The sequence below is a fragment of the Varanus komodoensis genome, unplaced genomic scaffold (assembly GCF_004798865.1).
Source record: "Varanus komodoensis strain SLA01 unplaced genomic scaffold, ASM479886v1 scaffold4, whole genome shotgun sequence".
NCBI classification, from domain to species: Eukaryota; Metazoa; Chordata; class Lepidosauria; order Squamata; family Varanidae; genus Varanus; species Varanus komodoensis.
Window position 1 is genome coordinate 8,488,890 of NW_025335941.1, and position 27,746 is coordinate 8,516,635.

At 39.3% G+C, this 27,746-nt stretch overlaps 1 protein-coding gene across 3 annotated transcripts in view; it reads right to left on the reverse strand.

Annotated features, from left to right (window-relative positions):
• CASK (calcium/calmodulin dependent serine protein kinase) overlaps positions 1-27,252 on the reverse strand; it is a 150,707-nt gene extending 123,455 nt beyond the window's left edge. For 2 of the 3 annotated variants that reach the window (XM_044442632.1, XM_044442629.1), the window contains exon 1: positions 26,892-27,252. In XM_044442632.1, coding sequence (XP_044298567.1) covers positions 26,892-26,950 — 59 coding nt within the window. In that variant the 5' untranslated portion in view covers positions 26,951-27,252. The remainder of the gene's footprint in view (positions 1-26,891) is intronic. The other variant, XM_044442630.1, reaches the window with a different exon arrangement.
• Between the last annotated feature and the right edge of the window lie 494 nt (positions 27,253-27,746).

Genomic DNA, 27,746 nt, shown 5'->3' on the forward strand with positions numbered 1-27,746 from the left:
ATGAATATTCTATCCCACTCCCATCCTAGAATGTATTACGTTTATCAAATTAACAGGAGTCTGAAGTACTAGTGATACAGCCTAACATGGCCAGCAAAAGAACAGTTCAATTATCTAATTATGTATGTAAATTCCTACCCCACTAGTAAGTTCTATAGAAATTAAGGGCACAATCCTATTGCTCCTTCAGAAGATGCTTGTAGCCTCTGGACTTAGAAGACTTATGTGCACCAAATGGCAGAAGTGAGTTGAAGTGGCAGACATCTCCATCAATATCACACTTTGTGCCCTGCATTTTCTATAGATTGCCATTTTGGCTATCTAGATTTAGCACTGGAGAGGAAGAGGGAAAGAGCCTGGGAGCACCAATGGGAATAAACATAACTCTGTGGCCCCAGCCTTTTCCCTCCCCTGTCTCCTCCTCTTCCTTTTTTTGCTCCCTCCAAGGTCTAGTTGCCGATTGATAATGCGAGTACTAGAATAAGTATCCACATATTACTGTAATAGAATGTGCATGTCATGGGCTAAAATTCTTATCATATTGAAACCAGACACCCTCCAAAAGATCTATAGATGAGCAAAACAAGTTATAAAATATAGAAAAGCTACTCATAATGTAGCATCAAGAAGAAAGGCAGGCAAAGAATAGTGACACTGAAATTCTGTAGTAACATTTGATAGGCTTGAGTGATGATCTCCTTTGACAGTTTACTAAAAATCAAAGAAGCTCATAACACACACACACACACACACACACACAGAGAGAGAGAGAGAGAGAGAGAGAGAGAGAGAGAGAGAGAGATCACCACTGTAGATCTTAAAGTACCCAGAAATTTAAGTAACACTTTACTTGATGAGAATGCCTTCTAGCTTCAACTGGAGAATTCCCTGTAAATTCTTCCACCAGTTTCTTCAGCAGTCACTGTATTTGATCAAACAGTGTGCTTTTGTCGGAAATTACTTACCAAATGGTCAATGAAAAACAGCTGTTTTTGGGAATCCAAGTGTATTTTCACTAACAAGTATAAAAGAATACAAAATGAAAGATTTTATTACGAATTTTGTTGCCATCCAATCCATACTGCCTAAGTATCCGATGACTGCACCACTGCTGTATTTGACTGGATTACAAAGCAAGCAACACTAGCCAATGTTTGGAGATACTCATATCAGATCAAGAAATAAACTGACACATGATTTGTTTCAATCCAGGCAAACTTTTAGTTTTTGGAAGTCATAGTGTGTTAAAGGCTAAGATGAAGAAACAGAACTAGTAGAAACTGAAATTGATAGTAGTTCAGGAAATGAACTGGATTAAATGCTACGTATATTCATGTTCAAATGACATGTTACACAGTCATTCCTATTTGAATGAGTGTTTATGTCTGCTTAACTGTGTAGAAGAAGCCTAGAGGAGACATAATTGTCTTTGTTTTACAAATATTGATGACATCTTCTGATTTCATTTCACCTGCTCCTCAAAGGCCAAAGAAGCTCCTTATAGTTCAGGCATTCTTTACAGTTCAGGAAACAAGAAAAACAAAAGCAAAACATTAAAAAAAGTACTTTCATTCTGTAATTACTGCTTGAATGGGCTGTGCTTTTAAAAAGCCAAACATGGCAATTTTATGCCAAACCAAACTATACAAAATACATTGTTCCTAAAGTAATACAATAACTTTCTATCTGTAAATAATATTTTTCATGGTTTCTAAATTTCCAGAAATGTTACATTCCTATTATTTACGGCATCAGCCTAATTAGTTGCCTGAAGTCACAAGGCAGAACCTCCTGACTGAATATATTCTGAAGTTGATAAGTATGCCTATTCACATTTTTTAATAGCCCAGTGGGGCCTATCATGTTGTACAACCTCAAACAAGGGTCAATCCTCTGCTGCCTGGATTTGTGGTCACCTGGCATGATGCAACAGCCACCACAGGTAAATTAAGCCAGACTGGACTATTGTGACATACAAAGCAAGTGATTGCCTAGATGGGAGATCATCATGGAACTAAAATCTAAATTCTCATCATTTACTGGTAAGAACAGTGAAGACACAGAAACTATTGTAAATAAGTGGTGTTAAAAGAAATCAGTCAGTGTTGTTCAATGAACAAAGGAAGCAGCAGAGAGAGATGGTCACCAGTAGGAATAATCAGAATGGGATTAAATCTTATATAGGATGACAAAAGAACCCTAAACTATATACATAAGAAAGGGCATGAGTGAAGAATGTTTTCACAGATTTACCGAATGCAACTGCATGAATAAGAGCTACTGTTTTATCTATCAGAAATCTTCAGCTCAAATGCACATTCACTCAGAATACCCCCCCCACTCCATCCCCAGGTAACCGATGTAAGGTGATACATTTCTGTTGGTCTAGCTTAAAGAAACTTAATATATTACGTATACAATTATTAATCAATGTGCATCCTACTTTACTGGGCAGAATTCAACACAGTGCTTTATGCCCCCACCAGTTAACTTGTGCCTTGCAGATTCTGTTGTGTCATTGGTGGATATCACCAAGTCTGTTGCACAAATGGGACCCACAACCTACATAGCAGAGATTTAATACTTTCCAGAGGAAGACTCAAAACAAGGAGAAACAATCACTCCTGAATCAGGACAGGTTGGTATAGCTTCCTTATATAAGCTCTGCCATACTGCTCTCTTCCAGAAATTAATGTTTCCACTCATTTTGGCTGCTCCTAGAAGCATTAAATCTGCATACAGACAGTGCCATTGTAGATGGATATTTGTAGAATGCAAGAGAACTGATAAGGAGGGGGTAAGTGTTTCATTGGATTTTGCCCTTGATTCTGAATGTTTGATCAAATACATGGTTAAACATGAAAGTCTGCAACATCTTATCTCACAAAACTTATATCCTTTTCTGTAGGACCATTATGGCAATCCACACTGTTGGTGCCATTTAGCAGAAGAACTATTAGCTATCACCGTGTATCATATGATACTTTCTTGTATCAGAAAGTACCTGTCACTATTGCTCAATTCCTCTGAGTGCTCCTAGGAGTTTGAGATTTTATATCTATTTTGAACTGCAAAAACAGCCATGCAGCTCTTCAACAAATAATACTTGGTGAAATGTCAAAATCTGTTTGCAATGCAGCATGCAGCAACCTGTGTGAGCTAGGCAAGCATGTCTGGTCACAATTCTTTGAACTGAGGCCGATATCTTCTCAGCTATCTCACAGAAACATCAGAAATGAATAAGAAGGGTGAGTAATGCTTGTATTTTACAGCTAAACCACAATCTTGCTCACTGGGATGAAATTCCCAGCTCTGAGCAGAAAATTCAGGAATGGTATGTATGACTAAACATATGTGAATGAATTAGATGATTTTACGAAAAGGGAAAAAAACCTTACATTCTTCAATGTTGTCTACTGAAGATAAAGAATCATAAAACAATCATTCTGGAGCCAGCAATTAAGCAAGAAATGATTTGTCTATGTCACAAGTTCCAGAGGAGTAGCCATTATTTGTTTGTGGTACTTTATTATGCATAAGCATGCATGGAGTATAATTCACTACTCTATTAGACCAAAATTCATTCTACAACTCCATTAAACAGTTTAAACATAAGTGTCTTAAGCAGATGTAATAAAAACAGACAAAGAACTGTATAACAGGATTATGTTCTTGCTATCTCACAGATGTATGGAGTTATCTTTTTAGTTTTGCAAACATTTAATAATGATTAAATAACACTTTTCTTGTTCAAATGTGGAATGCACTATACATACTGTAACTGTACCCAACTTGTCACAACATTGGCCATTAATTTCAATGCTTCTTTATTGACTACATGTAAGCTTCTTCAGCTCAAGATAAAAAACACAGATTTCCTGAGCTGGATTCAGGAAAGGCGACCCAGGGGTCCAGCATGGCTGTAACAATATCAAGCAATCAGCATGCACTTAACTTTTGTTAAGGAATTATCTGAATATTAAAGATCAATTATGTTCTTTTTTTAAAATCCATGATCATGTGAATAAACACTCAAATGACCAATTCATATTTGACTGATATAAAATCAATCCATTCTGGGTATTAGACTCAGGAGTTGGATAACCTTATTACAGAGACATATGTTTGCTGCTTGTGGGAAGAGGTGGTATAGGACGAAAAGTAAAGTTCTGCATTTCACATGTTGAAAGATATGTGCTCTAGCACAGTGCAGGAAGAATACTCATTGTTCAAAAAGGGAGAATTAATGGAAATGCAGTAAGGACCTGCAGGCTTCTCATTCTGTCACTTTCACCTTACTCAGGCAAACAAAGACAACTGCAATAGGACAACTGCAATAGAAGAAAAGGTGCTATATTACTCAATGGTCAAAGGGAATTTTGCAAGCAACAAAAAAAAAGATGCTTCAAGTAAAAAATTAGATATTACCTCAACAGAAAACCACTCAAGGGAAGACATATGGATGATGTATAACAGGGGTCCTCAAACTTTTCCACCTAGGGGCCACTTGAAAGCTGCCATGGGTGTGGGGCGGAAAGGTGGTGCTGGCGGTGTGTGCGGGCCAGGGGTGTGTGCGGGCGCGCGTGCTGAGGCAGGGGCAGGATATGCAGCGAGGGAAGGCAAGGCGTGGGTGGGCACGCACCACGAGGTGGGTGCACAAGGCAGCGGCTTGCTCGCTTGGAGATTGTTTTCTCCGAGAGAGCAAACCGCTGCCTCCCCATGCATGGGGCGAGGTGAGGTGGGGTGGGTGGTGGCAGGTGGGCACAGGCACACGGAGGTTCAAATGGGCATGGCAGGCCGGATCCAGCCCCCAGGCCGTAGTTTGAGGACCCATGATGTACAACAAATGAACTGACATGGCATTTTGTGTTCTAAACCGATTCCTTACCATTTTTTCAAGATATTCTCCATCAGATAATGCCGTGAATGATTTTCTTCAGTCATTTAGAAGTCAGATGGTAGTATTTAATTGAAAGTGATTAATATCTGGTAATTTACTTTATAAAGAGATGCAGAAACCCAACATCAGGAGGGGGAACCTGTGGCCCACTAGAGGTTATTAGCTTAAAGCCCCTATCATCCCTGACCATTGGGAAGTTTAATATGGTCAATGAGAGTTGTAATTCCACACATCTATAGGTACAGATTCCCCACTTCTGCACCATTGCATAAGTTATTTCTTAAACAGAAAATGCAACTGGCCTTTCCCTCTACACAGAAGGCAGAGTGATGACTCTATACATGATTAATGCAACATATCTCAGCTAGTGTGATAATTCCTTCTATCTTTATACATTGCACTACCCATTCCCATTTCAGACATTAGTATGACAAAAACTGAATATGCCTGTGGCTTAACTTTCTGACCCCAAATTCAGGATGGAATTGCAGTACAACAACCTATACTAACTCATGTATACTAAAGTATTTTTTAAAAGAATTGAAATGTATCAAACAGTTCTTAATGTGACTATACCAATTTTGAAATGCTGTAGTAATGATCAAAATGTCAAGGACAGATTACAACATAGGTTTCAATTGGTCAAGGTGATGTATATTTTGTAAAATGATGTGGCAGATTAATTCAAGCCGTGTCAAAAAAGGTTAATTTGTTTACATGTGTGTTAACAGTATATTTAGCATCACCATATATACTAATAGCAAGCTCAATTCTGCAAGTGCTGTTCCTTATGAAGCCAAAATAGCACCATCCAGGCATAATTCTTTTATCAAAAACATTAACAGGTTACAGAACAGTATAAATCAAAACAGTGTTCTCCTTGAGCTGTAGAAGCATCTGCCCATATAAAGAGTTGAATTCAAACTGAAAATTCCCCTCCTTTCCTCCCTTTCAGAAAAGCTTCTGACTCTACCCGTCAGGATGGCGCTTGTTGCTTGAGGGCTAGATGCTGGGAATACCAGACACTTTATTACTGGCCCACTTGCTTTGCCTGTTGTCTTCTCTATTATTTCATCCACCAGCAATGAAATGTCTCCCTCCTTTTCCAAGGCAAGCTGATTCTGTATCCAGTTAGGCATCAATAAAAGAATCGTGTATATAAGGTTTCATTTTGAGGGTACTGAAACAGAGGGAAAGAAGGAAGTGACCTGCTCACAACAGCTTCAGGCTTTCCTCAGGATCAGGTTTCACAAGATAGTATGGGAAGCTTGTGCTCAGCCTGTATGTCATACTTCTTGAAACCACAAGGAAGTTTCACCTGGAAGTACGGTCCATAATTTTATTTATTTAGTGGATTTGTATCCTGCCCTATTAGCCAAAAATGCTCTCTTTATCGGTATCCGAATGACACTCAGCTCCTATTTCCTTATTATCTGCAGAGGTGGCAGAATTTCTCAACTGGTCTCTGAAGTCAATGGTACGTTGGATGAGGATTAACAAACAAATTAAATCTGGATAAGGTACTGATACTATTCATCAGTAGGCCTACTGATCCAGGGTCAGGATGTCTGCCTGCACGGGGAAAAAGTCAGCCTGTACAGGACAGGATTGTACTTTTGAAAGATTGGGGTTATAGCCATTAATGTGCTTTATTTTTCCACAAAAAATACAGTTTATAAATTCATTACAAAAAATGAATATATGCAAATTTGAAATACAATATTAAGCAAGCTTGGTAGTTTCAAAGTTGTACTGAATGTGAGCAAACACGTGAGATAACATATCTATCTATATATATAAATATATATTTTGTGTGTGTGTGTGTGTGTGTTTCAGAGTACAATGAACTAATAGTGGAAGTGAAACTGAAGGTGGCCAAACAACTTTAGTGGAAGGTGGTTGACCTCTGCTGAAATAAATGTGTTGGTTCTCAGCCTATCCTTTACGTTTTTAGTACCTTTGTTTTCTTCCCTTTAAATTTAAACAATGTAAAGCAAGGACATGCTATTACCTTTGAATTTTTAGAAGTATTCTGATAAAAACTGCTACATTTAAATCAGAGACCTGGGTATTACAGAGTACAGGGAACTGGGTTTCCTTATTTCTTCAATCCTCACATGTTTCTTTCATGCCTCCTCCAGTTTTTATATACTGTTCCTGAAATGGTTAGATATTACAGTGATGGACTTCAACTCTAAAAACACAAACTACACCATATCAAATATGAAAAAAGAATGAGAAACCATGATTAGCAGGGATACAGAGCAGTACCACTCTTGTTCTTATGTGCCTTTCCTCTGCCTTCAACTTTCCCTAGAATGATTGTCTTCTCCAGGGTGTTTTACCTTTTCATGATGTGCTCAAAGTATGACAGCCTCAATTTTGTCATTTTTGCTTCTAGGGAAAAGCTCTGCCTTGATTTAATCTAGGAGCCACTTCATCTTCCAGTCAGTCCAGGGTATTCACAAAGCTTTCCTTCTAGCATACATTTTCTTCCTGTCAGCTTCCTTCCCTGTCCAGCTTTCACACCATTCCATAGTGATCAGATATACAGTAGTGTGGATGAACTTGGCCTTGGTCTCCAGTGAAACATCCTTACATTTGATTATTATTTTCCTAGTGCATTGCTGACCTTCCAAGTCTCAGTCTTCTTTGAATTTTTCCATTTGAACTAATGACTGAACTGAGATATGCAAAATCTTTCACAGTTTCAATTTCTTCATTGTTAACAATAACGTTCTGTAATTACCCTGTGGTCAGGAGTGTTGTTTTCTTCATATTAAGCTGCAGTCTTGCTTTCAAATTTCTACTTTCAGTTTCATCAAGAGCAGTTCAGGAATAATATATTATCTGGATATATTAAACTACTGATGTGTCTTCAGCCAATGTTCACACCTACCTCTGATTCAAATCTAGTCTTCCTTATGATATGTTCTGCATACAGACTGAACACATGGGCAAATACAATACACCCTTGTCTGACAACTTTACAGATAGAAAACCATACTCTATATTCTGTCCTTACAAAAGCTTCTTGTCTTCAATGCAGGTTACAAATGAGGATAGTCAAGCACTGAGGCATACCAGTTTATTTCAGGACCATCCAGAGTTTCTTATGAGCCAAAGAGTCAAAGGCCTTGCTGTAGTCTATAAACCACAGACTGATTTTCTGAAATTCTTTGGTGTGCTCCAACAGTCAACATAGATTTAAAATATGATCTCAAGTGCCTCTCTACCTTTTCAAAATCCAGCTTAAACTTCAGACATTTCTAGCATTTTATAGGGTAAAATTCTTTGTTGCAAAACCTTCAGCATCACTTTGCTTGCATGGGAGATTAATGCAATGGTCCTATGGTGGTTGTGCTCTTTAACATCTCCTTTCTTAAGGACTGGAATATATATGGAACATTTCCAAATTGTGGACCATTGTTCTGTCTTCCATATTTGTTAGCATATTTTTGTTAAGAATTGGACTAATTCAAGTCTCTGCAACTCGCAATAATTCTCTTAGTATCCTATTTACATTGGGTGCTATGTTCTTCCCAAGCGCTTTCAGAGCAACTTTCATTTCACTTTTCCCCTCTCCAGTCATTTGACACTTCTATCCTCCATAATTTCTCAAAGATTATAGAAAGAGGATGTGAGAGTTCTTCTTCCAGATCCTTTTTTACTCTAGGATGCTGTTCCTTCAGTTTATACTTCCCCTTCATCGGGGAAGTCATAGATCCTCTTCTGGGAGAAGATTAAGTCAAAATTGAGTACTTCTGCCTTTTCTTATCATTTTACCACCTACATGGAGCAGCTGAACCATTTCTTTCCTTTGACTTTTACTATAAACAAATCTGAAGGAGGCTTTTTTTGGTTGCTTTTAGTATTCCTAGCTAACCTCAGACCATTCTCAGCTTTAGTCTTCATGATGCCATCCCTGCAATTTTGTGCTACCTATCTGACCTCTTCCTTTGTAGCTTGGACTTCATTCCACTTCTTTTCTGTCCTTTTGGAAATATTCTGCTCACATCATTGTATTGCATGTCATGTTCTTGCCTCACATAACATATCTATTGTTAGGCAGGTAACTGCCATGTGAATTATGATTATATCAATAAAACAAATAGCTACCAGATCTTGCATTCTTATCTTAAATAAGTGACTCTCAAGCTGAAAGCATGTAGTCATTTTTTATCCATACTGTGCAAGCAGCACAACAGTCCTGTCTCTCTCTGTACACACACACACACACACACACACACACACACACACAACAGACAGGAGTCCACAAATTGTGTTGGGACTCAGCAGTCAAAAATTACAGTGAAATTCTCCCTAAACACACTCAGAATGCTTTTCTGTTTCCACCAGAAGGTGGCAGGTTACCCTTCCCAGCAGGATGGGCCAGCGGAAGAGATAGCATTGGGACATATATAACGCACCACAAGCACTGACATAATTTGTATTGCACTATTGCTGTTCGGAGTAGGAAAGGCAGCTGCTTTGGGTGCAAATTCTCAAGGGCTGTTGGCTGGTCTCCAGAAGAGAAGTCAGGGAGGAAGAAGAGGTGCAAGAGGGGGCTGTGGAATTTGGGCCATTTCCAGACATGGAGATGAGAGAAACTGAGGTGCTTATCTCAAGACCAGACTCCCCAGGTGGGAAGGCAGTCTCTAGGAATAACCAAGACATACAGTTGGCAGGAGGGGACTTGGAACAGAGGAATTTCTGAGAGGTAGATGAGGAGGGCACAGCTCTTGACCCCATGATGCAGCATCAGCAGAGAAGAGCCATGTGTAGAGAGGAGGTGTGCTGATTTTCAGAAGGCCCCTCCCAAACAAACTCGTAAGGAGACTTCCTGGAGGTGAATACAAGACAGGGTTCAACGAACCTCTCTGTGCATGCTCAAAAACTTGTTCTGGGTGTTTCTGTGTCTGGAAAATGCTTTGGTCAATAAAGAACATTTTGCAAGAAAGATCTGTAGCTTTGAACATGTGAAGGGCAGGACCCTAGCTCATGACAACTGCAAGGCCACAGCATTGGTTGGTGCAACAGGTTTTCCTGGAAATCTCACCATAACAACTAATACTACTGGTACTGCAGTGGAGGTTCATTGAAGTAGAACAACATAGTTTATATTAGCACTCACTTCTAACTGAATATGGCCTGGTATCCCATAGGTCTTAATCTCTTGTTATTGTCTTTCTGGCAATTAAATCTTGCCCATATTTCCCTCGCAAGACCCAACACAGCCTGTTTCAAAATCATGGTTACAAAGGCTAGGAAATACAATCACACTATTGCTGCCACCAAACAAAGATGTCCACCTGAGAGTTTAATTTCTTCCCTGTAGCAACTCCCTTTCAGAATGAACCTAGTCTATTTGTGATCTTCATTAGACTTTTTTTTTCTGGCATACAAATGGGACTTTGGAATGGAGAAGGGCTACAATACAATGGAAGAAGCCAAAGGGAATATTTAAAATTGTCCTCTGATTTTTCCCATTCAAATAGCTAATTTAGTAAGTAAAGGTTTCTGCTCTTAAAAAAAATCTTTACATTGGAATGATGGCAGGAGTCAAGAAATATATTTTCAGAAGGGGCTGAGGTCTCAAAGGTAGAGAAAAATGCTGGGATAGGAATGCAAAAGAGACTGTGCTGAAGAAGCAGTTTTGCAACAGAGCCCAAGAAAAACTAAACTAAAATATTGCCCACCACCAGCAAGAGATTGAAAATTGTATAGATGGTCACTGCCTAATGCACTAATCAGTTCTGAAACATTCCCAGAAAGGGAAGGGAGCAAACACTTGCAGTCACCACTCAGCATGAGAAAATGAGTCTTCTTCCTGGTAAAATACTACATTGGCTATATGGCTGAAAGTAATTTTGCGGCACTAAAACTTGGGCAAACTTGCCCAGAATTTCAGTTGTCATTTTCAGAACTAAAAGAAACAATGTACCATCACAACTCTTAAAATGCCTTGATGTTTTTACACGACACCTGCATAGCTACAATAACCCAACAGATATGAATTACACTGCAGTACCCTCCATGGAATCACTTCATCTGTCACCTTGTCAACAGTTTATTTGACATGCAAATTACCTAAGCTTTATTTGGAAAAGCTGCCTGTCCCTGACTCCATTCTTTTCCATCCTAGTCCAGAGGGCTACAGATAGGGCAGAGGGTATTTACCATATAGTGGTTGACTGGAAAACTGTCACTATGCAGAGGTAAGCATTGTTCAGGACTCACATGTTTGAGGAATGGCTTATGTGCACAGCAAAATGAGCAGTACAACATTGTGATAATGAAGCTAACCTTGAATCTGTCCTTCAAGATAATGGCAATACCTTTTATGATTAGTTAGAACATTTAAGAAATATTTGTATTTCTATTATGCTAGTTTTGTGGATTTGTGAATGCAGGAATGGTAACAATATACTGGCATACATGAGTATTTAAATGAAATCAAGTTCTCTTTCAGCTCTCTCATTATTTTTCACAGAGTATGTTGTATTTATAAAGTTGTCACGTTTGTGTATTTTCAGCTTTTTAAAAAAAAAAACTCTACACAATTAACATGTCTTTTGTTGAAAGCCAACAGCTTATTGACAGCCATCATTGCTAATAATTTTATTGGGTCAAAAACTACAGGAAAAATAGTATGCAGTATAATTTCTCATTATGGTACCAACCAACCTATTTTAAAACCCATGAACTTGAAGCAACTGTATTTACAGATGAGATGTATTATTATATTCCAGGTAGTTAGTTCGATAGAGGCATGATCACTCTATGTCCAACAGCAGGTTATGTAACCGTACAATTAGACTACAACATGCAGAAGGAAGACCACACTTCAGCATCTATGCATTATTTTATCTATAAATTAAATGACTTAAAACTTATTTTTCACACACATGACAGTACATTCCTCTACTGCTGGAACAATTGGCAGCAACTGTAAAAATACAAGTATAAAAATAAAGGTTTTCTACTGTTGTGCACCTTTTCAGTGATGCTTCCAAAATTATTTATTAGATTTATATCCCACCTGTTTTCTTATGAAGAACTCAAAACAGCTTACATCATTCTCCTGCTGCTGCTGTCGGTCTTATCCTCTCAACAGCAACCCTGTGAGCTAGGTTGGGCTTAGAGTCTGTGACTGGTGCAAAGTCACCCAGTTGGCTTCATGACTGAGTGAGAACTAGAGCTCAAACTGCCCAAACCCCAAACCCAACCCCGAGTTTCAATCCCACATACATCGATACATTTATAATATATAAGCATACACTTGTATTTATGTCTACCCTTTTATAAATGCAAATAGTTTATACAAAAGATTTTAGAAATACATTTATGTATATGTGCATGCTGTACACATAGTTCCTCTCTGTCTTTCCATGTAAACCCTCCACATGTACATCATCACATGTGGGAGTACAATTATTTTCAGATCCTGCCTCTGGCAAAGACCATGCCCCTGCAGACACTCTGCCCCTCCCCACGCTCTCAGCTGCTGTCCAATCAGAAGCCTTCCTCCCTCTTTCCCTCCTTAACACTCTTCCAACTCTATCTGCCCAAGTGCACATGACTTCCTCCCCTTCCTCCCTCTCCTCCCCTGCAACACAGCCCCCAGTTATTCAATATTTTATATTAATATATTTAAGAAAACAATAAAAATATTTTAATTTTCAGTGAAAGAGATTCTCAGTAAAGGCTACTAATTACCACCAGCCATCATTACTAATAATTTGACTATGGTCACTGGCTATCCAAAGAAGGACTACCTTGTTTAATCACTTCATATGTTAATAACCAATTCATTTTTAGGCGATTGACTAATTAGCCAAAAGAGCAATTTTTTCCCACCAACATTAAAACATTCATGCCCCAGGTTAATGAGTTTATTGAAGGCAGCTGTCAGGCAACTAGAGGTATAACCATAATCAACATACAGGATAAATAGGGCTATGTCACATAGAACACTGGCACATTAATCAAGTCTCAAATCAGCAATACTCTTCTGGTTCACCGTCAACACAACTTACCAGAAGAGTATTAAGTCCACTGGGAACACTGGGTCAAAATTTAAAAATAAAATCACCAGGTAGCAAATCACAGCAATAAAACACTTATTCTAGAATAGTTTAGAGGCCAGAAGACAATTACAAGATTTGGCTGGATAAGATAAGGTGCTTCCAAGAAGCTGTGTCACTGCTAACCAGTATATTAAAAATTTACTTGGCTCTAGCTAAATGCTGGAACGATAAGACCAGTACAAGTTTTTAAAATACCATGATTTGTGTTTAGACAAGACACATTTCTGGAGTCTAGAGGGTACCAATGGATGAGCATTCTGTTTTAGAAAAGGTTTGAAAGAGTTAATATTCTAAAAGGCAGCCTGATGGAATAAGCCAGTATTTCTGAAATCTGTGTCTTGTGGCTCAGTCCTAAAGATACCTTGAAATTTAACAAACAACTGAAAGTTCCCTGGGACTGTAGCTTCTGGACTTATTATCTAAAGAACCAAGGGCCAATGGGAGACTGAACCCCGCTACTTCCCAGAAGAGCATCATGGCAGAGGGGACCCAACCTTGCCCTGGGCATCAGCAGGACAAGGAAAAACTACAAGGATTTTCACCCTTTCCTGCCAGGAAGAACATACACCTAGGCCTAACCCTAATCCAGGCCCTGAGACAAGAGACTCGTCTCATCCACCTGCTAGAGAAGCAAGCGTCACTGGGGGAGCTGTACCCCCTGCCTATCGAGAAGAACATCAGGGCACAGGGGAGTCTAATCTAACTCCATATATCTGCCTGAAATGAAACAATTGCAAGGAGTTTGTACTCACACTACCATGCCATAAAATACCTAAGGCAATTCTGAAAATAAGAACTGTAAGTTTAGCTTTCTGCCAATCCCCTTTCATCATGTCCTTTACATTATGAATCTGAAAACAGGGAATGTATGATTTTTCATATCTGTAGGGTACACTGTCAAACCAAAAACACAAGAAAAAACTGTCATCAGGTTCTTCTGACAAGATGGTGCTCACCCTGTTCTGGATGGAGTTTCCCTCCTGCTTAATGTGGCTTCAGTGGCATGCAGTGCTTTTTACCAATTTTGGTAGCCCAGCTGTGCTCCTTTCTGGACACAGATACTGGCTTCCATACTCTGATACAGACTATGTTAGATTACTGCAATGATCTCCACGGCAGTTGTAACTTGCACAAAATGTAGCAGCCCAGATTGATAGCAGGGGACTAAAAATCTAAGCACTAATTCTGGTGCTTGCACCAGCTACCAGTACATTTGAGAGACTTAGTTCTAATTAGATGTTAAATTCTGGGAAATTTTGAAGCCAGAGAAAGAACTTGGGTTTTTTTTTTTTTTTCCCTGGGGTAAAAGTAAGGTGGAGGGAGGTAATTAGTAAAATCAGCAATAATATTTTTCTTAATGCTCCTTACAGATATAAAGTCACTTAGTTACTTCAGGACATTCATTCCTCCCTAACCTGGTGCCTTCCAAGCAGTTCGGACCTGCTCCTATCAGCTGCAAGTGAGATGACTCAAGGTCTGCAATACTATGCCTGGAGGGCACCAGGTTGGGCAAAGATGGTTTAGGAATATAGAAAAGTCTTTCTGCTCTTCAAGTTATATTGTTATTGTTATTCTATGTTATGTGTGCTGCAAAACCTAAACCACATAGGAAGAGAAAAAGAGAACAAAGGGAAAGCAAGATAAAAATATTGCAGTAGCTCAAACCCCCATAAGAAAAGATTCTGGGGACTGAAACATATTCATCTGAGAATTCAACAACAAACATGACTAGAAGTTTGGTGTGATAGATAAGCACTCTTGGACCACTCTTCAGCTTTTACAAATCTTCATAAAGCATGATTTTATCACTGTCTGGAGCCCAACAGAGCTCCCCTTTCAGTCTAGCTGCCTGGAAGAAGTATTCTTTAGCTGATCTAAACACAAACTTGATAACAGGTCTTGCTGTCAATCTTCAAGGAGGACCAGTAATTTGATAAGCATGGTCAAACCTTATTGTCATTTCAAAATTTGCTGCAGGAGCAAATTCATAAAATCTGTCAGCATTGTCTCTGGGAGGCTGCTCAGGCAGGCTGTTGGAAATGAAAGAGATAGTTGTACACGGCGTGCATTCCAAACTCAAGGAGACTCAGGCTCTTCAGAGGGGGAAGAGGAGTTTGAAATGGAGGACAGTTTGAACTCTTATTTCCATAACAGCCAACTGCACGATTTGGTAGACTGGAAGGGATATGGCCATGAGGAACATTCCTGGGGACTCACTGAAAATCTCCATGCCCCTGCTTGATTAGGCACTTCTATTCTCATTTCCTTCAGAAGCCAGGAAGGAAATAGCCTTTGCCCCAGAGTAGGTGGTATGGGACAGAGGATTATGTTGGGAATGAATCAGGCAGTTGCTCTTGGCATGTGTTCCAAGGCCAGGGAGACTTGGACTCTTCAGAGGGGAAGGAGGAGCAGTCCTGGGAAATGGCGCCTTCAGACAGCAAGATGGAAGAGGTAGGAGAGTTTATCTCAAGGCTCTCCTCGCCAGGTGTTCAGGTGGACCCTGAAAATAGCCACAGTCTGCAACTGCTGCGAGGAGGAATGGAACAGGAGCCCCAGGAGCGAGATGAGCCTACCATGATCCTGACCCCATGATGCAGCACTAAGAGAGAAGGGCTAGCCAACTAGAGGGGCAGCATACAGCTGAGAGGCTGGCCAGCCTCCAGAGAGGCCTTCCCAGAGGGGTGGGGCCCAGGCTCACTCAAAAGGAGGGTTGTTGGAGATAGTTTCTGCTGTAGGTTCAATGAACCCTAAACATAATTTGTTTCTATTGTCTAAATAAATCACACTTTTAAATATATTACACAAAATATAAAATTTGAATGAGCAAAGTAAATTATAGATCATTTTATGACTGACCAGAAAGCCCTTCGTGCAAATAGTTCTTGAAACATGTGAATCATCCCAGAATTCAAAAGAGACAGGAAGAACTGAAGGCAGAGGAAGATGAGTATAGAGCACCTGTTCTTGTTTATAAGGGAGTTTATAGGGCAATTCTTAAACTGTTCTTGTTTGGAGGGTGGAACTTAGGGAAATCTAACCTAAAAGAAAAACAACTGAGATTCAGCTGGGAAAGACTAAGCTTAGAAATGGTAAGCAACTACGTCTAGTGTAAAAACCCTTAGAAAAGTAATTAAAATGTTAATTAATAGAAATTACTTTGAAGAGTGACATCTTATTTTTTGTTCATTTTTAAAAGATGTCTACAGTGGTAACATCAATCCCATCCCTACGCCATAAGAACCAGATTCTTTTATGTACAGAAGCTATATTCTAGTTGCAGCAGTTAAAGGGCAACTTATAGCTGAAGCAGTGTTCCTTAGGGGTAAGGTTTACAAAGTTTATTTAAAAACTGTGGCAGTGAATTCTATAATCTCAAGTTATTGGTGCTTTAAAAGAAACATTGATGAAATAATCTACATGCTGTTTCTCTATATCTGCTGAGAGCCACATGTTATTTTACAACGCTTTTTTCACAAGTGAGTTTTAGTTTGACTGCTACAATACTAACCAGAACAAGCCAACTCCGTACAACAAAAGCAAAACTGTCAGGATTGCAGATTTTCTTCCACATTACCATATGGTAACTCTTTTCATGTGCTGGGAAGGTGAGCATGACTTGGAGCATTCATAAAAGTTTATCAGTAAAAGATACATTAGATAAATAATTTTAAGAAGGAAAGGAAGAAATAACTATGCTTAGAATCTTCCTGAGAGATTTAAAAAAAATCTCCATAGCTTTCCAGACATTTGACATCCCTAGTCTTTCTTTAAAATTCTTACTAATACATAGTTCTTCGAAATATTTTCAGGAAAGACTGGGTAACAATATAGAAGCATCTTGCCTTAAATTCTGTTAAATTATAATTCAAAACTCTTCCATTTTTCAGGAAAAAGAAAAAAATAGGGTTTTCTTTCCCAGAAGACTCCTGAGCCTTCACATCTCTTGTTCCATCTTACAAAGCCTTACGCAACTCAGTACCACAATAGCTGATGGACTACTTTTTCTAGTATGAACCAACCCAATACTTCATACAACATCTTAGGCCCCCTGCAAGGAAAATGACAAGGACGGCGACAAGAGAGTCTATTTGAGCTAGTCCCCAATTGTAGATTGCACTCCCATTATGGTCTGCCAGTCACCTGCCTGGAAATGCTTATGTTTAAGGCTTAATACTGGAAATACTTGCTAATATCCTTTCCTTTCTATCAATATTTATCCAAGTCCCAATAAAGTTCACAAATGTGAGTTATTGGCTCCACCACCATTTTTCTAAATCTTTAATTTAAAAAAAAAAAAGATTGTTGGAGAGATTTGTACAATTTTGCTGAAGCACAGTAATCCCAGCAGTAATTACTCTGAAAAAAAGCCACAATGGGGACATGAAAGGAGTTAGTATCTCTCATTTTTCAATTTTGTTGGGACTTCAGGATGTCCTTAAATTGTCAGTTCAAGGCTTAACAGTGAGAAGATGACATTGTTAAGTGAGAATTACTGCCCTCTCTCCCTTTGGGTCTCCTTTTTTGAATGATTAGTTTGCTCATTTTTTCAGTGCTTCTGTATTGCACGCATGGGTTCATACCATGGTATTAATTCTCTCAGCCCCCTGTCCTTCACAAATGTGCATAGATCAGCTTGCATGCAGTCTCACCTTGTTGATTTCATAGTAAATTAACTACTCCACTTTAGCACTTCCCTTGACAGTTGTAACATACAAGGAAACTGACAAGGCAAGACTACACATAATGGACTGGCAAAACTGCACTTGTCAAGGACCAGGAAAAAAAATTAAAAAATAAGATCCCATTTGTATAACTCCAGAATACTGAAGAAAGTGGGAAGGCCAACAACGTCAGCTCTCAAAAATGGGTTAGTAAATGGAGCTGAGAGGGGACCAGGTATACTTCCAGTCACAAATACAAGAATATGATACAGTTACCACACAAACAACACTAGAATACATGCAGGAAGCAGGCTGGAAAATTGAGAAGGAAAATCATTTTCCACCCACATCCATTATCAGGCAGAAGCAGAATGCCTTCTGTGAACAGACTCCACTCATCCAACCCGTGGTGCAACCCCCCTCCCCCCAATTTTAGCCTAAAAATCTCAAGGTGACTGTCCATGGCCATCTAATGAGCTTCATGGCTGAGAAGGAATGGAACTGTATCTCCATTTCTTGCGTCATATCCATTATACCACACTGGCTCTGGAAGGCAAATCTTTCTCCTCTGTTGACCCAAAGCTGCTGGCATTCAGTGGGATATTGCCTCAAACATGAAGGTTCCATTTAGCCATGATGACCAATAGGCACCAATATGCATATTGCCTCCCAGTTCTTCATTTCCCACAGTATATTAACACACTTCTGCAGTCACTCCCATTCCTAGATTATGCAAAACCAAATGCTTTAATGGCACCATGTAGGTTTGACTATTGGACCTCTGCTCAATGGGAACCAAGGGGCGGCATAGAAATGTTATAATAATAACAATAACAACAACAACCACAACAACCAGGAGTGGCTACCTTATTACAGAAGGTGATCGTTTGCCTTTAAGTATTCATTGCCTATTTTCCACACTATTCAGATCAAATATTTTATTCCAGCCCCTTCCACTGGTGCCCTCTAAATATTTTGGACTTCAAAGCTCCATCCAGCATGTCCAATAGTCAGGAATACTGGAAGTTATAGCTCAAAATATCTGAAGGGTATCAGGTTGGAGGATGCCGATTTACTCCTTTGAATAGATCTTATTTACATCTGCTAATGGCATAAAAAGTTAGCCTTTAAGATTTCAGTCCACCAAAAATGTTGTTTTTTGGATTTTAACTCAACTAAACCTCTGGAAGAAATTACACAAATGTGTTCTTCTTCTGTGTAAATGAAGTCTATTAATGCATTCCAAAGTGAATGAATAGCTCCAAGTTCCATCCATACAAAATATAAAGCACATGAGAGACCTGAACTGATCAATCCCTTTTTCTGTACTTATTCTACCTGCCCACAAACCTGATAAAATTAAGCATACCACTGTAATTAATAATATTTTCTTTTAATTGGTCTTGAAGTGTTCTATGAAGCTCACTTCAGTTCACAACTCATCTAGAGAAGCCATTGAACTCCTCAATGTAAAATTAACCACTGGATTTGTGTGGAATAATGATCAAGACTGAGAGTCCCCAGTTCAAATTGCACTACAGTTACAAGTTCCTGTAGTCAATTCATGTTCTCAGTCTGTAGGTCAGCCTCCATACTATGCAATGAATGAAACCACCTCTATCTGCAGAATGGGGATAATAATGACTGAATTCACAGAACTGTGTTAGAATTACTGAGGTAATGTGGAGTGTTTTATACATGCATGCATTTGCAGTGCATCATATATACATTTGTTACTTGTGCAACAAGTACACAAACAGGTATTTTACTAAGCAGTAACTAAAGAAAGGAACATGTACTCTCTTGTTAGACTCAATACAAAATAGGCTTCATGTTTATACTAGTGTATCATCAATCGGTGTGACTGTTATAGGAGAACTGCTAGACATGAGCATAGAAATTGCTTAAGGGAGGAAAAAAACATTTTTATAAAGCAAAGTTTAATTATAATATGTGCTAGAGGAGTTACAACTTGGAAACATAAAATTAGGTTTCCCTGGAAAAATGCCCATAAAAAACAAATTGTGATACCAGATGCACAACCTGAAAAAGAAGAGGGGTGGAAGGGGGGCAGAACATTATTATCAATTGACCCCAATGTATTATTTCATAAGGTGGATTCTTTCATTAGAAAGACTCATCCAAAACTAAAAAAGTACATTCCTCTCCAGTATAAAGCAACTCAAGACCTCAAGCAAAGGTAGTATAGAAAATGGCTACTGTCAAAATTGACCCCAATTATAGTTTTATCTACAATGTACACTATAAATCTGGGAATCTGCTCTCCAGAGAGGTCCACCTGGCGCCGACATTATACTCTTTCCGGCGCCAGGTAAAGACCTTTTTATTTGACCATTATTTAAATTACCAATGGTTTTAGATGTTTTAGGATTTTCCCTCACAGTTGCACTTTCTATTTTTTCCTCCTTTTTCTTAAATTCATGATGTGTTTTATACCGTTTTAATAATTGATGTTTTATTAATTATTGTTTTAATGTATTTTGTATTTGATGTTGTAAGCCGCCCCGAGGCCTTGGCAAGGGGCGGCATAGAAATGTTTTAATAAATAAATAAAAATATATTGTATTTTTATATTTTACATTCTACTTTTATATTTTGTAAGCCATCCTGAGTGCTTGGTAATAGGATGGGATATAAATATCTGTAAATAATAATAATAATAATAATAATAATAATAATAATACACATTAGGCAACAGCTAAAACAAGAGAATGAAGAACAACTCATTTATAGAACCAGTACTATATGTAAGGATGAGTGAGAATTCTTGGTTTTTTAAAATAACTACAAAAACTCATATTTCTTCACATTTTGGATGCAAAGAACTTGAGATTTAAAATATTTTTGAATGTGTGAGAAACCCGAAACAACAGAATTGTCCTTTCAGATCCAGCGTGTTGAGCACTTAGTTATTAAATATCTAAGTTTTGAATCCATCTGCATTCAACTGTGTTGGGCTTAACTGGATTGTCACCTCTTTTTCTGAGAGGGTCTTTATCTTTAACAGGCATATGGCAAAAAGAGTTAAAGTTTTTTTAAAGAAATAAATGTAGGACAAAGCCAAACGGATCGATTTGTTCATCACTAACAGGATGGTGCAGTTAGTGACCTGTAGTGACCTACTGACAGGGATCATGGATTGCCTTCAACTGGCTCTCCAAGGATTCCTGAACCCTCAGCTTCCCTATGTGAACAAAGCAATGACTATGCTCAACAGCTGTATTTGTACTTTTAAAAATACAGATGTGCCATGGCTGTTGGCATTTTAACACAAAGATAGAGACAGCAATGTAGTCCTTTAAATAAATGAACATGGAAAGCTACTGTATACACCAAACTGAAACCAGAATTTTGTATTAGTTTATAGCTTTACAAAAACCTTCATGGAAATAAGCAGCATATGTGTAATCTGGAACACAATGTTGCAGAATGGAGCGCTCCCATTTGGTATTCTAGCCAATCCAAAATGACTTTATCTATTTCCCTTCCCTAAGGTTTTCCCCAAATCTGTCTTCAATAGGCTGATTTGAGGGAGGGATTCCCAGGTATTTTATTTATTTACTTATTCTATTTATATTCTGCCTTTTCCCCCCTTACAATGCCAAATAATTCTCCTCCTCTTCTCATTCTTATCCTCACAACAACCCTGTGAAGTAGACTGGGCTGAGAGTCTGTGATTCATCCAAAGGCACCCAGTTGGCTCCATGGCTGAGTGAGGACTAGAATCTGGATCTCCTGAGTCCCTGTCACATACTCTTAACCACTACACAACACTGGGTATAACACAAGCCTTAGGTCTCCAACTCCCAATTAGTTAGCAACAACATTGTTAAGCTTATATTAGACTGATAAATTTCCTAATCTGTAGCAATGCAGATGCATATTTTTATTTCTACAGGCAGCTTATCGTAGTATAGTCCATGGTGTTCAGTAAGTAACTGAACTGTTTCCTGAGCTTCCATTTCACATCTGGTTCTACTTAGCAGACCTTGGGATTACAGTATAAAACAAAATAGATCTCACAAGTCCGAAGCCTGTCCTTTCTTCTTTGGAAGCAGGGCTGGTAAAGTACTTTCATATTTCTACCCCAGCTTGTTGCAACCTTGCCTCTCAGTGGCCTCAATGTAGCTACAATCCTGTTAGCTCTCATCAGCTCACTACTGTGTTTATGAACATAAACTAGATGGTATATACAACTGAATATACAATAAATACACACAAAAAACAAACACAATATTTCATTATATAAAAATATATCAAAAACTGAACAATTCCAATTTGTGCAGTTATATAGTCTTTGTGTCCTATCATATTTTTTAATCAAAAATGTTGAAAATGGTAAAAAAGCATTTAAATATACACCCCTAAGTTAAACAAAGTGTAAAGTGCTAGTTTCACTTCGTCCAAACTTTACTCGATGTAATCAAACAGGACTTACTGGCTTAATTTTTGTTCCAGCCTGAAAGTCTAGCTATGCAAGATTGCAAACCAGCAGTTGTACAATCCTTCTGGACAGATTGTTAACAAGGGGAGATGATGCACACAGCAAACAGGCTTTCATTTCCAGTTTTAGAAAACAGATCAAACACAGGGATTCCAAAACTGAGATGCTGTCGTATTTCATTGGTGGATCCTTACAAGGTGGTTTTGCACATAAAAGCTACATATATGCTTTTCAACTTATCCTCTGAATAAACATGGCTTTCAATTTGAACAAGCAAAATAAATGAAATAAAACTTGCACAAGCCTTAATATCTCAACTGCAACTTAATATCGCAACAGCAACCAGGTCATTATACAGAGTTTGAGTTTAGCTATATATTAACAAATACAACCTCTCCCCCACTGAAGTTGTACTATTAACATCCAGCTGAAATGCTAAACTGCAAGGAAAATGTAATAATCTGTCTTCAGAAGTTACACTGACTGATAAAATATATGACTACCAGTCTGATGAAAGCACTTATTGTTCTAGCCCATAAAACAGGTTTGCTGAAAATAATGTTCTTTCCATAGTAAACATCAGGAGGTATTTCTGTTTGAGCAAGACATTTACACTTCACATTGTATGAAACGTTTTAAAGTTAGAAACAAAACTATTCACAAACTAAATCAGTTTATCAAGTCAAACTCTTTAACTGCATATTTGTATATGCTGAGAAATGTTTTAAGAAGATATATAAACACATATTCAGAAGCAATTATGATGGACCATAATTTTAATCAGGGAGGAAAGCAAATGGCCACCAAACCTTAAAATACTGTGGTCACTACATTTTAAAATATAGATTTTGCTATTATCAAGAATAGATTGTTGTAATAATCTTTCTAACCTCTATTAAATCAACTTAGGGCAACAACAGTAGCTAGTTAGGATGTCTGACTATGTGAAGAACTGGAACATCTTCCCACCATGGTTTTAAGGCATATCTTTATCTGTTCATGTGAGAAAAACAAATGAACTCCAAAACATTTAATCAGTGATCATCTGACAGTTACATCCGTATGCAGTATCCTTATACCGACTTGAAAATAACTTCATTAGAGTTAAAAAGTATTCGAAAGTAATTGAGAGCTACAATCTCAAGCCATCCATTAATAATAGCAGTTTTCATGCAGTATATTTAGAATGTTATTATGATTTAAACAAATTTGTTCCTAAAAACTAGAAAGGGTCTGTCTCAAAACCATTTAGCCTTTCAGCAATATTCCTATAAGTCCCATATTAATGCCAGCATCCACTAGTTCCTTTAAACGTAACAAATGGAGGGTATAAGAAGATAGCAAGGAAAAGTGCTGTGCCAGTTTGCACAAAGTATGGGCAGTAACAGAAGTCTCCCAGCACTACCTTCTGAACCCTTACTTCTAGACAGAATCAGCACTAACATGGTCCCAAGTTTCAGCTTAGAGACAGTCCAGAAAATACCTCTGTTGATAGTATCAAAAGCCACTAACAGAAAACTAACAGTCATGGTCCTCTGACCATTCTGCAGTATAACTAATCCAACAAGTGTATAGGCCAGTTTTTATCCTAACCTAGGTCAGAAGACAGATCAGAATGGATCAAAATAATTAGCATCCCTTCAAGAGTTCATGACATACCATGGCTCTATAGGATCTTGCTTAAGAATAGTATATTGGAGTTGGCCAACAATTTTCCAATGCCACAGAAATCTAAATCTGGTTTTTTTCAGAAGTGGCTTCATTATTAAAACATTAGGACAATTTCATCCTTTAGCGAGGCATCCCTTCACAGTCAAATCCAGCCTTGGCAGATTTCACAAGCCACAACAGGCAAGAATCTAAAGAACAGGTGGTTGGTCCCAGCCCTCCAAGCAGCTTGTTCACATCATCACTGAATAAAACACAAGTAGGCAGAGCAGGTTTATTTATTAAGCAATCATATGAAATAGATTAAAGCCTGTATCCTTCTCTTATATCTCTGAAAGGGGAAAGCCAATAAAGAAGTTTTCTTCCACCCAGAGAAGATTGAGAAAGAGGTCTGGACTATCCCAGAAGAACCTAGACACCACTTCACTTCATGCATCCTCTTCACTATGGCTATAACACTGCTTACAGCTGTTGTAAGAAACATTCTAGATAAATTCTCTAATGCACACCTTTTGAAGTAGTTAAGAATTTTAATGTGTTATAAACCGACAAGCTATAAAAAACAGGAAATTAGCTTTGTAGCTATTTACTGTTCATCATCATCATCATCATCAAGTGAACATTATGTTGGAGTTAGGAACATGGGCAACTACCTTATAAGATAGGTCAGACTATTTGTCCATTTTGCCCAGTACTGTCTATTCTAATCAGCAGCATCTCTTTAGGGTGTCGGACAGATAACTTCCTATCATCTGCTCAAGCTAAGATACCACGGGATGAACCTGGAGTTTTCTACATGCAAAGCATGTGCTGTACCACTGAGCTATGGTTTTCTCTTAAAGTTGTACAACTGAGAATACTCTCCCTTCAAATAACTTTTACAAATTAATAGAAAAACAGAACAGTGATTCATCATAATCTACATGTAATACTCACATATCTGCATTCCACACATGAAAAAAGTAATTGTTAGGAGTGTATCACACTGTTTTCCTAAGTGTTCAATGTATTTTTATTGTCTCAGTGATATTGAGAGCTACCTTGGAAGGGAGGCCAAAATCTCCATATAAGAGAAAATCTCTATTGCTACATCTTAGAGAGACTGACTTGTTCAAAACTACCCAAATAATTCACAGTTGAATCTGGGATATTTTCACTCATCACTAATGATCTCAGCCATACTACTTTTCAGTGCAATTGATTTATTGATTATTTGAAGTTACCACTGCAAATAAAACAATCCATAAAGCAGCATCAGAACCAGCAAGAAAAACCAAGAACAGCTTACAAAATTAAGAAGTATATAACATATATTTAAATTGAAAGAGGAAACCAAATCAAATTGTTAAAGAAGGGAACTCCAGAGTAGTAGGAATATTGCTGAAAGGCCCTGTCAACCAGGTCACCCTAAGTTAATCTTGTCATTGCAGAAGTGCATCCCACAAGTCAATCTTTGGGCCATGTAGAAGAATATTGTATTCTCCTATGTACACAGTAGTGTGATTTGAAGGCAATATCCCTGAAACCAAAGGGAAATCTTGGGGAATATATATATTACTGGCTGAATACAGAGTGCCAAAAGGAGGGGAAAACTATTACATGGCATGCTAGCACAGAATATACATATCATGCAAAGAAAAAACCCTCTAGACTGCTGTTCCTAAGGTTCTGATGGAATACACATACAGGCTTTTCCTCTTGTAAGTAGAAATAAATTAGTAATTAGCAGCAAGAAACACTTGTAACACACTCAGTATATGCATGTATGAAAAGTATATGCACAGTATGAAAAGCTAAGAGTCTGGCAAAAGATGTAAAAAGATCAAATGTGCCCAAGTATTTCAACAAAGTAGACACCAACTTTGGTCTCATATGGGTATAACTGGAAATCAAAGTAATTAAAAACATGCTTTAGAGTATTTATTTTGCACAAAGTCTTTCAGTAAATAAAAACATTGATTCTGAACCTAACAGACAAGTATTGCACCAAGAATAAAATAGAGAATTAAGATTTGTCCCCAGCATCTAACTATACTTAGAAAGATAACAGCCACAAATTCACCCAACTTTTAAAGCATCTTCAGCTGACTCCAGTATTAAAAGTTATCTATTTTTCTAAAATGGTGCATCTTTGTTTCACTTTTGTTTTATCATCAAGATCCATTTGAAACACACTAGAAAGCTCACAAAACCAATATCAATACTGAACAGTTACATAGAAAAAAATAAGTTCTTTTTAAAAACATCATAATAAATTTTAATTCCCACTTGCCGCCCAAGTACAGAATTACACAAGTCATAAAGGGAAAGAACTTGAGCTGCCATTTTCAAACAACCTACTAAACTGGACAATCTAAATAGGCAGCAGTGATAGTTCAGTAACCGTTACAACTTCAGATTTATGCAAGCCTCAAACATCAATTTTAAAAGAGTTGCATAAGGAACATTAGAAGGACAAAATCTCCTACATTCTTCATCTTCTAAGTGGGTGGGGAAATATTACAGAGAAACTGTGCATTACCTGAGTGTCACTTACACAGTCTCTAACGAGCTGGTTATTATGCAGCACAGCACAGGAAGGCACCTGGCACACAAACATACTGAGACACCACAGAGCAGAGAGATGCGAAGGAAAAACACCTCCCTTGTCCTTTCCTTGTCTACCTTCTTGGCAGACAAGCGGTCATACAGATCTTGTGCCAGCACTGGCTCAAGAGAAAACCGGTTTAGGCGCAGGAGCAATCACCCCGGTAAGCAATGTTTGATCATGTGAAAAGGAGGGGGAAAGCATCAGGTCACTTCTCCCACCGTGAAAAAGCGCGTGGGCGCCACGATTAATTCACTTGTCATGTCACTCAGTCCGAACGCCATGGAGCCGGTCCCCCTTTCCCCTTACCCTGCCTCAGACAGACACGGCGGTCAGAGCAGCGGCTCAGCTCAGGTAGGAACGGAGCCGAGCATCTCTTCCCCCACCTCTTCCTCCCTCCCGTTGGGGAGGAGGCTTTGCAGCCGATTGCTGTTGCTGCGGCTGCCGCCGCTTTGGCCGCGGCCGCCTCCCTCTTCCACCCACTCCCCCCCACCGGTCCATTTGCCTCCCCCCAACTTACTTGCCGATCACCTCGCAGAGCTCATACACATCCTCGAACAGCACGTCGTCGTCGGCCATGGTCCAGATAGGGGAGAATTAGCCACACAGGCGGCCAAGGCGGGAGGGGGCGCGGGCACGATCCCCTCCGCGCTCCCCGCACAACGCGCCGCCGCCACCGCCAGTCACCACCACGTTAAATCCCAGTCGCTTCACGCCGAACAGACCCAATCTGCCTCCGAAGGTTCCAGGGGCCACGCCGGGGATTCCTCCAGCTGCTGCTGCTCCTCGCTCCTTCCTCCTGTGGGCCTCAACCTCCCCGCGTGTCTTACTCTCTCCGGTCCCCGCTGTTACCGCCGTCGCCAAGTGCTCACATTTCCCCACCCCACCCCCGTCGCGACCCTTCCCCCCCCACCCCGACGGCCCCAGAGGTTAATCCCAACAGGCAACTGTGACCCAGCTAGCGGGGTGGAGCAGGGACCATGGAGGGGATGGATAAGGAGATGAACCGGCGGAAGACAGAGCCGCCTCATTCGCTCCCCTCCCCCGCTTGTGCACACTCTCACACGAAGGGGCCCGAACGAGAGCGCGCGGAGAGGAGGGAGAAAGAGAGGAAGGCGCGGCTCCGACCACACGACATCAACGGCAACGTTAAGCTGTTTAATGGAGGGCGTGCGCGTGCGCGCTGCCGCGACACCTTTCTAATCAGTCACGCAACCGCCCAGAGCAGGCGCGCGCACCCTCTGTTAAGGCGCGCGCGCACGGACGGCGGGGTCTTCTCCTCAGTCCTCCTACCCTCGCCTACACAAAGCCACGCCCACAGCCCTCCTCAGGGGCGCAAAGAGGTCGCTCTGCGCAGTCTCAGAGCTGTTGACGT